We start from the raw sequence: 13,531 nt of genomic DNA, 5'->3' as shown, positions 1-13,531 counted from the left end.
AATTGACTATCTAGCCAAAAGTCTTATTTCCTGGCTCACACAATACTGTGGAGGCAGGGGCAGAGGGGACACTCACCTGTCTCCAGGAGCCAAAATGGCACTGACTGGTCTCCAACTTAGGGCCTGGGTGAAGGTCTCCTCCACCAAGGCTGGGTCCCCAGGTTTCCCAGCTTGGGCCAGCTCAGCTGTCACAGGGGACCAGTAGCCTATTGGCCTGCTGGTCAGAGTGGCTGGTCCCATATCACATGGCACTACAGCCGAATGTTCATCTGCTCAGCTCCATTGCCTGCTAGGGAAGATGATGGTTCTTAAAAGAGTCCTTGGTTAGTGTTACAGCTCTGCAGTTTTGATTACTGTAGTGCTGATGGGTGTCTTGCTGTCTCTCGTCAACTGCTGCCTCTCCATCTCACCAATCATCATCCTGCTGACCGATGATCACCATCTGATATGGTTTGGGTGTGTCCCTACCCAAATCTCATCTTGAATTGTAGCTCCCATAATTCCCTCATGTTGTGGGAGGAACCCAGTGGGAGATAATTGAATCATGGAGGCAGTTTCCTCCACACTGTTTTCGTGGTAGTAAGTCTCATGAGACCTGATGGTTTTATAAGGGGAAACCCCTTTCGCTTGGCTGTCTCATTCGCTCTTGTCTGCTGCGATGTAAGACTTACCTTTTGCCTTCCACCATGATTGTGAGGCTTCCCTAGCCATGTGGAACTGTCCATTAAACCTCTTTTTCTTTCTTTCTTTCTTTTTTTTTTTTTTTTTACAATCCAGAGGTCTTTTATTTTTTTTAACACCTCTGATGCCATGAATTCATAGGGAAGAGTTTCCAGCAGCTCAGCCTCCTTCCCATTGGTTCTCACAAAGCGTGCTTCTCTGGGTGGAGCAGGCTGGCGCTTCAGTTGAACCCAAGTACCTTTCTCTTTGACTTCTTTCTTTTTCTGATCATTTTCCTTCACGTGTTTCAGGAAGCTATCTCAGCTCTTAGTGTGCTTAATGTTCTCAATACACACATTAATTCTCTTGGCATGAATCTTGCCCTTGTTTGTTTACAATGCCAACAGCATGCTGGGTAACATTGTAGACTCTTCCAGTTTTGCCATGGTAACACTTGTGGGGCATTCCTTTTTGAACAGTACCCATTCCCTTGATGTCTACAATATCACCTTTCTTACAGATTCACATATACGTGGCCAAAGGAACAACTCCATGCTTTCTAAAAGGCCTAGAGAACATATATCGGGTGCCTCTCCTCTTTCCCTTTGCGTTCGTCACTTTAGCAAATTACTGGAAGATGGCGGTTATGGCCAAAAGGCACCTCTTTTTCTTACAAATTGCCAAGTTTCAGGTACGTCTTTATCAGCGGCATGAAAACAGACTAATACACCACCTCTCTGTCTTTCTTTCTTTGCCGCCACTCCACCACTCTCTGATCACCACCTCTCTGTCCCACTGACCTATCACCGATAGGCGCCTCTTGCCACCTTACCAGTTGCCGTCTTGCTGTCCCTTGCTGTTTCACCTCTCTGCCAATCACCAATTGCCACTGTCTCTGCTGTCTTACTAATTCTTCAGTGATCCCCACAGTCTCGCTGTCTCATTGCCGATCACCATCGGCAGTGCTGCATCAGTCACTGCCTCTTGCTCCCTGTCTTTGTCCCTTCGTGGTCACCAAATGTTGCAGGACAGATGAACCCCAAAATTGGGGCTTAGCCGGGGAGGGTTCTTGGCTTCGCTCTGGAAAGAATTCAAGGGTGAGCCAGTGATGTTAGACAGAGATTTTTTTTTTTTTTGAGACGGAGTTTCACTCTTGTTGCCCAGGCTGGAAGGCAATGGCATGATCTTGGCTCACCGCAACCTCTGCCTCCCAGGTTCAAGCGATTATCCTGACTCAGCCTCCTGAGTAGCTGGGATTACAGGCATCAGCCACCATGCCTGGCTAATTTTGTATTTTTAGTAGAGACAGGGTTTCTCCATGTTGGTCAGACTGGTCTTGAACTCCCGACCTCAGGTGATCTGCCTGCCTTGGCCTCCCAAAGTGGTGGGATTACAAGTGTGAGCCACCTTTTTTTTGTTTGTTTGTTTGTTTTTGACATAGAGTCTCACTCTGTTGCCCAGGCTGGAGTGCAGTATTGCAGTCTCGGCTCACTGCAACCTCCGCCTCCCAGGTTCAAATGATTCTCCTGCCTCAGCCTCCTAAGTAGCTGGGATTACAGGCATCAGCCACCATGCCTGGCTAATTTTGTATTTTTAGTAGAGACAGGGTTTTACCATGTTGCTCAGGCTGGTCTCGAACTCCTGACCTCAGGTGATCTGCCCGCCTCAGCCTCCCAAAGTGCTGGGATTACAGGCGTGAGCCACCAGTTTTGTTGTGTTTGTTTGTTTTTGAGATGGAGTCTCACTCTCTCGCCCAAGCTGGAGTGCATTGTCACAGTCTCAGCTCACTGCAACCTCTGCCTCCCAGGTTCAAGCAATTCTTCCGCCTCAGCCCCCCGAGTAGCTGGGACTACAGACACGTGCCAGGCCTGGCTAATTTTTTTTGTATTTTTAAAAGAGATGGGGTTTCACCATGTAGCCAGGAGGGTCTCGAACTCCTGACCTTGTGATCCGCCCACCTCGGCCTCCCAAAGTGTTAGGATTACAGGCGTAAGCCACCATACCTGGCCTTAGGCAGATATTTTCTATGTAATGATACTGCTCCTTGTGAAGCAGGGCTAACTCATAGGCAGTGCACCCGGAGTCAACAACATACAAGCTCTTGGCAACTGTAGTTATACTCATGTCAACTCATTTTCAGTTATATGTCAGTTAAGGGGTGGGTCAATGCAAATTGAGGGGCAGGTTCTTTAGAAGTTTTAAGCAAAAGGGCAATGATGTCCAGGTTGTTTCCATGGAAACAGGTGGGAACTTCTGGGTTGTTGCCATGGCACTGGTAAACAGTCATGGCACTGGTGGGAGCATCTTATGCCAACGAGCAATGAGGCAGCCAGGGATTGCTTTGGTTGCCATCTGCTGGTTCCTGCTGGTTTCTTCACATCATCTCATCTGGACCAGATTCTGTGTGGGTCTGCAGGGTTGTGGCCAGAAAACAAGTTCTGCCAGTTTCCTACCTCATTACCATGTGAAATGTTACCATTAGGAGAAACTGGGTTCACACTAGGGACCCCTAGGTGAGGGATTTACATATGGGAAATCTCTTTCCTACATTTGCAACTTTGCTATAAACCCAAAATTATTCTAAAATTAAAAATTTTTGAAAAAGAATACAAAGTAAAGAGCAGGTCAAAAACCACCATTTGATTATGATACATGTATGTATGTATTTTCCATTTTTAAATTGAGATTTAACACATGTGTGGTAAATGCACATCTCTATGATCAAAATATAGAACATTTCCAGCATACAGAAACCCCGTTGTCAATCTCCACCTGCTCCTTCCTGATAATTCCCATTCTGAGTCTCCTTCAAAGGTTGGTTCTGCCTGTTCTCAAAATCCACATAAAATCAAATCTTACAGTATGTACTCACTCTGTCCGGGTCCTTTTACTGTTTTGTGAGATTTATCTATGTTATTAAATGTATCAGTACTTTGCTTTTTCATTGCTGTATAGTACTCCAATCTTTGAATATGCCATTATATTTTTTATCGTTCACCTGCTGGTGGGCACGGGGCTGTTCCAATTTCAGATCATTCTAAATAAAGCCGCTATGGATCTTTTCTTTCCTCTTTGATGCTATTTCACTCTTTGGTTAACAGCATGCACTGTGGAGGCAGACTGGGTTCAAGTCTCAGCCCCACCATTTACCAGCTGTGTGACCTTGGGCTAGTTAGCTAATCTTGCAGGGCCTCCTCAGTTTCCCCATCTGTATAATGGAGGTCATATGATCTACTGAAGGGTAGGAACATTAAATGAATGAGTTTATAAAGCTGTTGGAAAAGTACCTGACTACCCTAGGCATTAAATAAACAAGCAATTATGATTCTGCCCCAACTCCCAAAGTCAGCAGGAATTCCCAAAAATGAGGACAGCAGCAGCTCAAAGCAGGAAAGCCAGGAGGTCACAGGGGACAGTGCTTCCAGGAACTGGGGGGACTACCTGCCCACCCTTGCCCTAGGTGGAGGGGGTGTAACACAGTAGCTTTCTCTTACAATTTATCAGATTTCACTAAAAGCATCCCACTGCTCAGCCATCCATGAGTGGATGAGTCCTTCTCCCTGTCAACCCCAGACCATCCCCCACTGCCTCCCTGAAATTCTTGAAAGATCCGGCCCATCTCATGCTCTGATCCCTTCCACTAGCCTTTTGGGTGACAGATCCCTACCCAACTTCCTGTTTCTCTTCCTGTGGGAGACTAGATTTAGGAAGTAAAGATCACAGGGTGGGAAATAAAAGCTGTGGCCCCCAGGAGTTCTGGACACTGGGGGAGAGTGGGGCGACATGAGTGACTCCAAGGAACCAAGACTGCAGCAGCTGGGCCTTCTGGGTGAGGCTGGGTTGGGACGCTGGGATTCTGGGAAGGGGGAAGGGATGGCCAGCCATGGCCTCAGCCTGCCCAGGCTCTGATTTCACGTCTATCCATTCAGAGGAGGAACAGCTGAGAGGCCTTGGATTCCGACAGACTCGAGGCTACAAGAGCTTAGCAGGTAGAGAGGGGTTAGCAGTTTGGGAGGAGAGACGAGAGACTCCTGGACTCCTGGGTCCTGAGGAGCTGGACGCTGGGGCCTGGACTGTTGGGTCCTGGGGCTGTGGGGCTAGGGTCCTGGACTCCTGGGACCTGAGGAGGTTGAGTTTGGGGCCTGAATTCCTGGTTCCTGGGAAGGTGGAGGCTGGGGCCAAGACTCCTGGGTTCTGGGGAGGTAGAAGTTGAAGCCTGGGTTCCTGGGTCCTGGGGAGGTAGGGTCAGGGGCCTAGACTCCTGGGTCCTGGAGAGGTAGGGGCCTGGGCCTGGACTCCTGGGTCCTGAGGAGGTGGGGTCAGGGGCCTAGACTCCTGGGTCCTGGAGAGGTGGGGGCCTGGGCCTGGACTCCTGGGTCATGGGGAGGTGGGGACTTGGGCCTGGGTTCCTGGGACCTGGGGATGTAGGGGCTGGGACACAGATTCTTGGGTCTTGGGGAGGTGGGAGCAGGTACCTGGGTTACTGGGACCTGGGGAGGGGGAGGCTGGGTCCTGGGTTCCCGGGTCCTATGGAGGTGGGGGTTGGGGGCCTGGGTTCCAGGGACCTGGGGATGTAGAGGCTGGGGCCTGGATTCCTGGGTCCTGGGGAGGTGGAAGCAGGTACTTGGTTCCTGGGACCTGGGGAGGGGGAGGCTGGGGATGGGGTTCCTGGTTCCCGGTGGGCTGCGAGCTAGGGCCTGGATTCCCAGGTGTTGGAGTGGAGGTGGCTGGGGCTGGGGTTCCTGGGTCCTGGTGTGCTGAGGGATTTGGGCCAGGCTCTCCCTGGGCCAGGCTCAGGTGGGGACACTGGCAGGCTGACGCATGTATCCTCTCTCAGGGTGTCTTGGCCATGGCGTCCTGGTGCTGCAACTCCTCTCCTTCACGCTCTTGGCTGGGCTCTTTGTACAAGGTCGGGGCAGTTTCTGAGGCTCTGGGGTCCCCAGGCCTGGCTTTTGGCTGTGGACACAGCCTGGGGCTGCCAGGTCTGGGAGGGAGGTGGGACTGAGAGCCAAGATGTTCTCCCTGGGGGTCTGTACGGGCCTCTCCCACAGCTCCTCCCCACTCCAGGGCAGGACAGGAGAGGGACGAGGAGGAGGAGGGGAAGAACCTGGCTGTCCTTGGCCTTCTGTGCTGCCTTCTCCAGGTGTCAGCTTTCCTCATCTTCAAAGGGGATTAACCGAGACCTTGGCTCTCACAAATGATGTCCCTATGGGGCTCAGTTCAGGGCTTGGCACACAGTAGGTGTTTAATAATTGCAGTTCCTTTTTTTCTTGCCCTAGTATCCAAGGTCCCCAGCTCCATAAGTCAGGAACAATCCAGGCAAGACTCAATCTACCAGAACCTGACCCAGCTTAAAGCTGCAGTGGGTGAGCTCTCAGAGAAATCCAAGCTGCAGGAGATCTACCAGGAGCTGACCCAGCTGAAGGCTGCAGTGAGTGAGCTTCCAGAGAAATCTAAGCAGCAGGAGATCTACCAGGAGCTGACCCAGCTGAAGGCTGCAGTGAGTGAGCTTCCAGAGAAATCTAAGCTGCAGGAGATCTACCAGGAGCTGACTCGGCTGAAGGCTGCAGTGGATGAGCTTCCAGAGAAATCTAAGCTGCAGGAGATCTACCAGGAGCTGACTCGGCTGAAGGCTGCAGTGGATGAGCTTCCAGAGAAATCTAAGCTGCAGGAGATCTACCAGGAGCTGACTCGGCTGAAGGCTGCAGTGGATGAGCTTCCAGAGAAATCTAAGCTGCAGGAGATCTACCAGGAGCTGACCCGGCTGAAGGCTGCAGTGGGTGAGCTTCCAGAGAAATCTAGGCTGCAGGAGATCTACCAGGAGCTGACCCAGCTGAAGGCTGCAGTGGGTGAGTTTCTGGAACCAGGGCTCCTTGGGCCTGAGATGGTCGTCGTGTGGTGTGAGTGTGCTTGAGTCACTGACCCTGCCTGAGCAGGTTTCCTCATCTGTGATATGAAAACACAGGGTAACTGTGATCATTGCCTTCAGTGTTCACAGCGGGCCAGGTACACAGTAGGCACTCAGTTAAGCCAGTCTCCTGCCTTCTGTTCTGAGTTCTAAAGCCCCAACTTCTCCTAGTCTGGAGGAGATGGGGCCAGGACTCCCGGGTTCTCATGGGGATGGGGGAGGGTCTCGGGAAGTGGGGAGGGGAATGGTCCACCCAGCGTGGACAGTCAAGGAAGGGTTCTGACTCTCAAGACCTTGAAGGCTGGGCAGATACAGGAAAATGGCAACCTAATCTAAGCCCAGCCCTGACCAGCCTCCCCCAACAGAACGCCTGTGCCACCCCTGTCCCTGGGAATGGACATTCTTCCAAGGAAACTGTTACTTCATATCTAACTCCCAGCGGAACTGGCACGACTCCATCACCGCCTGCCAAGAAGTGGGGGCCCAGCTCGTCGTAATCAAAAGTGCTGAGGAGCAGGTACACCTGGTGGGGGTCCCCGTCCTGGCCTAGGGCATGGCGTCTGGCCAACCAGGGAGGAGGTGCTCAGAGAGGACTTTGCAGAAGAGGGGTTTTGCTCCACTTGGGAAGATGGGAGGAGAAGGATATGAATGAAGGATTCTCAAGTACCCTTAGAGCAGATACAAACCAAATCTGAACATGTGTGAATGCTCCAGAAAAAAACATCAAATGTAAGCAAACCCCTGTGGCATGCTGCAAGTGGTTAACAACCAGCTCTCTGGGGGAAGAAGTCCTGATGCGTCGTTTTGCCAGTTTCCCTGGTGTAAATATCCCCATGGTGGCTGATTTCAAGCTGTTGATGTGATGTCACTCAGTGCAGAGCTGAAAGGAGATGTGCATGACCAGCAATCAGGAAATGGTTGGATCTGGCTCCAATACATTAAGCCCAGTTACGAGTAAATGTATGTGGACATGCCCAGAACATGTGAAATGGATAAACATGCAGCATTAGCAAGAGTGTGTGAGGAGAGGCCAGCTGTGCATGGGTGTGTGCACGTCAGGACACATGTGCTGTGGGATACACATGTGAGGGGGACTCAGACACGAGGGGGCTCAGGACCTAGTATACCGGAAGGCTGAAGGTTAGCCTACAAGCAGAACTTCCTGCCAAGAGATGGGGAGACAGAGCCTGGAAAATGGGAAGCAGAGCTCCCTCCTGACTCCTCCTCTACCCTCCAGAACTTTCTACAGCTGCAGTCTTCCAGAAGTAACCGCTTCACCTGGATGGGACTTTCAGACCTAAATCAGGAAGGCACGTGGCAATGGGTGGACGGCTCACCTCTGTTGCCCAGGTAGATCTCAGAAGGGGCGCCCTATCCACTGGGGCTGGAATTGTGAAACTCTGACTTGAACTTTCCCTGGGGGTCCTCCCCAACTCCCTGACACCCTAGACCCAAGAATCTGGGGGTTTTACTGAGTTGAGGAAGGTGGTCTTCATACTCACCTCCAGACAGCATGGCAGATGCCTAGAATTCCACTAGCAGAGCTGCAGGAGGAGCTTACCCCGTGGGTGGGTGTGTTAAAATATAGTGTATTAATAGGAAGTCTGAGGTCTAGTAAGGCTACCAGCTCAGGATACACCTGCCATTGTGAGTAACCTCTCATATACACAGATCCCTAGAGAGAGGACACATCACAGCTGGGGGCCACCTGGGGAAGCACCAGGGTGTGTTATGAGGCAGAGTGGTGGGGAGGGGGGACTGTGGGCCAGAGCCTTTGTTATGGTTTCTATGGAAAGGAAATGTCAAGGCCAGGTGAACAGGCTTAGGATTGGGAAGTATGAAGCATTTTTTGGGCTCTGGGGCACAGGGGCCGCCCCTCGCTGTCTGACACCTGGCCTTGGGGTGATTAGCACAGGATAGTGGCTTGGAGTACAAGAGCCCAGTAAGGCAGGTGGCTAGGGGTGTGGACTCCAGATTGGTTGGTTTGTATTTGAAAATCCCACCCTCAATAGGTGAAGTCCACCCAAGGACAGGTTGTGAGAAGAGAGGCAGGAACTCAAGGCATCGTGAGTCAGGCATATTATCAGGTATGAAGAGGGATTCAAGTCCAGCATACACACGCAGGGCAGATGTTAAGGCATCAAGATGACAGAAGGTAGAAACACAGCTCATGTAGCTGGGGGGGATAGAGGCTCACATTCCGCATGGGTTTTGCAGCTTCAAGCAGTATTGGAACAGAGGCGAGCCCAACAACGTTGGGGAGGAAGACTGCGCGGAATTTAGTGGCAATGGCTGGAATGATGACAAATGTAATCTTGCCAAATTCTGGATCTGCAAAAAGTCTGCAGCCTCCTGCTCCAGGGATGAAGAACAGTTTCTTTCTCCAGCCCCTGCCACCCCAAACCCCCCTCCTGCGTAGCAGAACTTCACCCACTTTTAAGCTACAGTTCCTTCTCTCCATCCTTTGACCTTCACAAAATCTCTGGGACTGTTCTCTGTCAGATTCTTCCTCCTTTAGAAGGCTGGGTGCCATTCTGTCCTTCTTGTCGTGCCTCCAAGTTCCCCTGGTGTAGAGCTTGTTTTTCTGGCCCATCCTTGGAGCTTTATGAGTGAGCTAGTGTGGGATGTCTTTGGGGGTGGACTTGTGTTCCAAGAATCCACTCTGTCTTCCTTTTGGAGATTAGGATATTTGGGTTGCCATGTGTAGCTGCTATGTCCCCTGGGGCGTTATCTCATACATGCAAACCTACCATCTGTTCAACTTCCACCTACCACCTCCTGCACCCCTTTGATTGGGGACTTACTGGTTGCAAGAGCTCATTTTGCAGGCTGGAAGCACCAGGGAATTAATTCCCCCAGTCTACCAATAGCACCCAGAGAGGGCATGGAGGCTCCACGCAACCCCTTCCACCCCCACATCTTCCTTTGTCTTATACATGGCTTCCATTTGGCTGTTTCTAAGTTGTATTCTTTATTTTATTATTATTATTACTATTTTTCGAGATGGAGTTTCACTCTTGTTGCTCAGGCTGGAGTGCCATGGAGCGATCTCGTCTCACTGCAACCTCCGCCTCCCGGGTTCAAGTGATTCTCCTGCCTCAGCCTCACGAGTAGCTGGGATTACAGGCAGGCGTCACCAGGCCCAGCTAATTTTTTGTATTTTTAGTACAGACGGGGTTTCTCCGTGTTGGTCAGGCTGGTCTTGAACTCCCAATCTCAGATGATCTGCCCACCTCGGCTTCCCAAAGTGCTGGGATTACAGGTGTGAGCCACCGCGCCTGGCCTATTATTTTTTGTAAGAATAAAACAGGTTTATCTGGATTTGGGACTCTGAACAGTTCTGTCTCTACTACCTGACCTCCTCCTGCCACGACTTTGGGACCTAGAAGAACTTTGGCTCCGGCTGTGACGGCTCCTGCGATTCTGGCTCCGGCTGCACCGGCCCCCTGCTGCGGTCACTATTTCTTCCTCTACTTGGTGAATTGTGCCTCTCCCGGCTCTTTGACGTGTGCTCGTGAGATTTCTTCGTTTTCCTTTCGGATTCCCCATTTCTTTTGTAGGAATAGTCTGGACTAGGGTTTCTCCTTCCCCGCAGCCTGTGGTATTTGTCGTGGTGGCCCATCCTCTCCCTCCTCTTGGAGCTCTTGCCAAAGGAGGAGCCAGTCAGATCTGGAGACAAGCAGAGGTCTCTATTGGATTTCTCAACACCGGAAGAAAGTTGCAGTGTTTTCCTCTTGGACATTGTTGTATTTCAAATAAACCACAAATCACCATTTTCCACCGGGCCACTGGGCAGAATTCACACTGAAGCTGTCGTCCTGCATACATACCATCGTCCGTTAAACAGAGAAAGAGCTGCTTGGTATTCTTCTTCCGACTGGTACTGAACATATACATTGCCCTCAGGTGAGGTTCCAAGTTGCAACTGAATCACTCTCCCCACGTTATTTTTTAATTGTTATTATTTTTTTAAAGATGGGGTCTTGCTCTGTCGCCAGGCTGGAGTGCAGTGGCGCGATCTAGGCTCACTACAACCTCCGCCTCCCGGGTTCAAGCGATTCTCCTGCCTCAGCCTCCCGAGTAGCTGGGACTCTACTAGTAAAGTACAAAAATTAGCTGGGCGTGCACCACCGCGCCCAGCTAATTCTTGTATTTTTGGTAGAGACAGGATTTCAACATGTTGACCAGGATGGTCTCGATCTCTTGACCTCGTGATTCGCCCACCTCGTCCTCCCAAAGTGCTGGGATTACAGGCCTGAGCCACCGCTCCCAGCCTCTCCCCACGTTCTTGAACTCGGGCAGTACATCCTCATAGAAATCTAGGAACTGTTGGTAGGTTTCTTCCTCGCTGTACTCCAGGCTTTCGTCGGAGTCATAGTCATCCCTCCTGCACTGCTCCATTCCAAACTCTGTAAACATGCTCTTAATAAGAAGGGTAGGACTGGATGTTGGGAAATTATGTGAACATCTATCTCCAAATCTGCAAGCTCCTGTTTTACTGTAGAAGGGACAATTAACTCCATCCTTCTCCATGACTCTGAAATCCAAGGGAGGGGGGTTCCGGGTTTTGCCGTGTGGCACCATTTTCCAACTCATTTTCAGCCTGATCCAGCATCTTCTGGATAGCTTCCTGTTTTTCTTTCTTCTGTCGTTTCTGTTCTTCCTCTTCTCTCTCTTTCCTCTGCTGTTCTTCCCATTGTTCCTTTAACTTTCGCTCTTGTTCTTGCCGTTTTCTACCCACCTCTTCCTTTTCCTTGTTTATTCTGAATTCTTCTTGTGCCTTCTGCTGTCTCAGCAACCACTCCTCATGTAATCTTTGCCTCTCTCTTCCCCATAGCTTTTCTAGTTGTTGTTCTTCAATAAAAGTGTCCTCCTCCTTCTGTGAGAGTCCTGAGTCCCTCAGTGGAGCAAGTTCCTGCTGGCATTTCTTTCGTTTCTCCTTCTTCAGGGCGGCCCTGTACTTTTTGTGGCTTGGTTTCTCTGGAAATGTCACCTTCTCGGGCGCAGCAATCTTGCCGGCACCTCCCCGCCCCTCTAGTTGTATCCTTTATAATAAACTGGTAAACATTGTAACCTCAGATCCAGTCCAATCAGGTTCAACTTTGAGTAATAAAATGGCGAGTTGTTTTTCAGTTGTCGTGGACCCCCAGGTTGCAAGTTACGTACCCTGGGCATGTCCAGATGAACCAAGTGTGCAAATCCACGTGGAACCTAAGTGCTCAGACCGAGGAACAAGGACTGAGTTAAGAAGTGGACACCACGTGGCATGATCCGTGATCCAATCAGATTGAGCCCTGGCAACACTCCACGGCATGATCCAATCAGATCAAGCCTCCTGAATCCCCTCATTACAAGATCCAATCATATCATGCCTCACTACCCTCTGTGTACGAAATCTGCCCCAGACCCCAGCTTGAAGAGACAGATTTGGGCCGGACTCCTGTGTCCTTGCTTGGCTGCTTTGCAATAAATTTTTATCTCTACAAAACCCCAGTGCTTCAGTGTTTGGTTTTCCACTGTGAGCCAGGGAACTGACCCAATTTAGTTCGGTAACAACATAAGCAAAATATTTTCCTGAGTTCTCTAAATCATTCTAGGAAATTACTGAACTTGAGATGGACTTATGGGAAGCCACAATTTTTTTGCCAGCCTGGCAGAAGTGTGGGTGCACTGTCTTTGCACCTGGCATCTGAAGCGGGGTCAGTCTTTTGGGACCTAGCCCTTTAACTTGTGGAATGTGGTGCTAACTCCAGGAAGCTAGTGTTAGAGAATTTCTTTGGTGTAAATAAGACCCCACAAACATCACTTCCTTTCTACTGATGTTGACCCCAAAGACGCGCCTTCATAAACAGCTTGCGAGCTAAATTCCATCTTACTTAGAGTTGACCTTCAACAGGCAGAGGAACTGTGAGGCTTGTTCTATGTCGTCTCCCAGAGGCTTCCGGGGGATTGGACCCAATTGCCCTTTTCAGCTCATTGGTGCCTTTGTATTGGGTTCCTTCCTTTCCCTACCTGCTCCTCTTCATTCTCCCCGTCCCCGCTGGTGCTTCTTGGAATCTCCTCCCAGATAAGCTACTTATATCCAAATCCTTGTCTCAAGCTCTTTAGTAGGGGAAACCCAAGCCAAGCTTATATTTTGATAACTACCAGGCATGGCTCTTTTTATGTGTGAGACAAGGTCTTGCTCTGTCACCCAGGCTGAAGTGCAGTGGTGCAATCATGGCTCACTGCAGCCTCGACCTCATGGGCTCCAGTGATCCTCCCACCTCAGCCTCCTGAGTAGCTGGGACCACACGTGTGCATCACCATATCTAGCTACTTTTTAAAAATTTTTTGTAGAGATTGGGTCTCACTGTGTTGCCCATGCTGTTCTTGAACTCCCGGGCTCAACTCATCCTCCTGCCTCAGCCTCCCAAGTGCTGAGTTTACAGGCATGAGCCGCTGTGGCCTGCCTGGTCGTGGCTCTTCTCTATCAAAATGTTCTCAGATATTCTTGTACAATTTTTGGATGATTTTTGAAACTACTCTAGCTTTAAAGGTTTTCGTTTACTTGTGGAATAAGTCACATGTGCACACAGAACCAAAACGTATCAATCTCTACAGTGAAAACTAAAGCTCATTCCGTCCCCATCTTCCCATCTCAAGAGGTTACTGTCCCCACTTGTAGCTTTGCTATTTATTCCCAACTAAAGCATATAACCTCTTTATTATATTCCAAATAATGAGCTTGTCAAGTTTGTTTTAAAATCTGTTTGAAAATCCTTCAATAGAATTTTGAAAATCTATCTGTGGAGCAGGTGGAGCCTAAAGGATTTTTATTTTTATTTTTATTTTTTGAGACAGAGTCTCACTCTGTCGCCCAGGCTGGAGGGCAGTGGTGCGTTCTCAGCTCCCTGCAGCCTCTGCCTCCTGGGTTCAAGCAGTTCTCCTGCCTCAGCCTCCTGAGTAGCTGGGATCACAGGC

General features: G+C 50.1%; 1 protein-coding gene and 1 pseudogene across 3 annotated transcripts; one reads left to right on the top strand and one right to left on the bottom strand.

The window, feature by feature from the left end:
- The first annotated feature begins 4,399 nt into the window (after positions 1-4,399).
- On the top strand, positions 4,400-10,413 carry LOC129020370 (CD209 antigen). 3 transcript variants are annotated; one of them, XM_054464624.2, is made up of 7 exons: positions 4,400-4,489; positions 4,590-4,649; positions 5,498-5,569; positions 5,940-6,509; positions 6,934-7,085; positions 7,806-7,918; positions 8,786-10,413. In XM_054464624.2, the coding sequence occupies exons 1-7, from the start codon at positions 4,444-4,446 to the stop codon at positions 8,985-8,987; spliced, it is 1,215 nt and encodes a 404-aa protein (XP_054320599.2). In that variant the 5' UTR covers positions 4,400-4,443; the 3' UTR covers positions 8,988-10,413. The 3 variants fall into 3 exon arrangements, with proteins under 3 accessions (XP_054320599.2, XP_054320600.2, XP_054320601.2); XM_054464625.2 differs by lacking the exon at positions 5,498-5,569; XM_054464626.2 differs by lacking the exons at positions 4,590-4,649; positions 5,498-5,569 and having other exon boundaries at positions 4,418-4,489.
- Positions 9,881-10,987, bottom strand: LOC129020331 (U2 small nuclear ribonucleoprotein auxiliary factor 35 kDa subunit-related protein 2-like; annotated as a pseudogene).
- Between the last annotated feature and the right edge of the window lie 2,544 nt (positions 10,988-13,531).

Source organism: Pongo pygmaeus, chromosome 20 (assembly GCF_028885625.2).
Source record: "Pongo pygmaeus isolate AG05252 chromosome 20, NHGRI_mPonPyg2-v2.0_pri, whole genome shotgun sequence".
In the NCBI taxonomy this organism is placed as follows: Eukaryota; Metazoa; Chordata; class Mammalia; order Primates; family Hominidae; genus Pongo; species Pongo pygmaeus.
Note: the sequence above shows the minus strand (reverse complement) of the source record. Positions and strands in the feature narration are given on the sequence as shown.

Excerpts from the sequence above, each read along its gene's own strand:
- LOC129020370 (XM_054464624.2), top strand. The coding sequence starts at position 4,444 with ATGAGTGACTCCAAGGAACCAAGACTGCAGCAGCTGGGCCTTCTGG. Across the intron at positions 4,650-5,497 it reads AGGCTACAAGAGCTTAGCAG|GGTGTCTTGGCCATGGCGTC; the intron begins GTAGAGAGGGGT and ends ATCCTCTCTCAG. Across the intron at positions 5,570-5,939 it reads GGCTGGGCTCTTTGTACAAG|TATCCAAGGTCCCCAGCTCC; the intron begins GTCGGGGCAGTT and ends TTCTTGCCCTAG.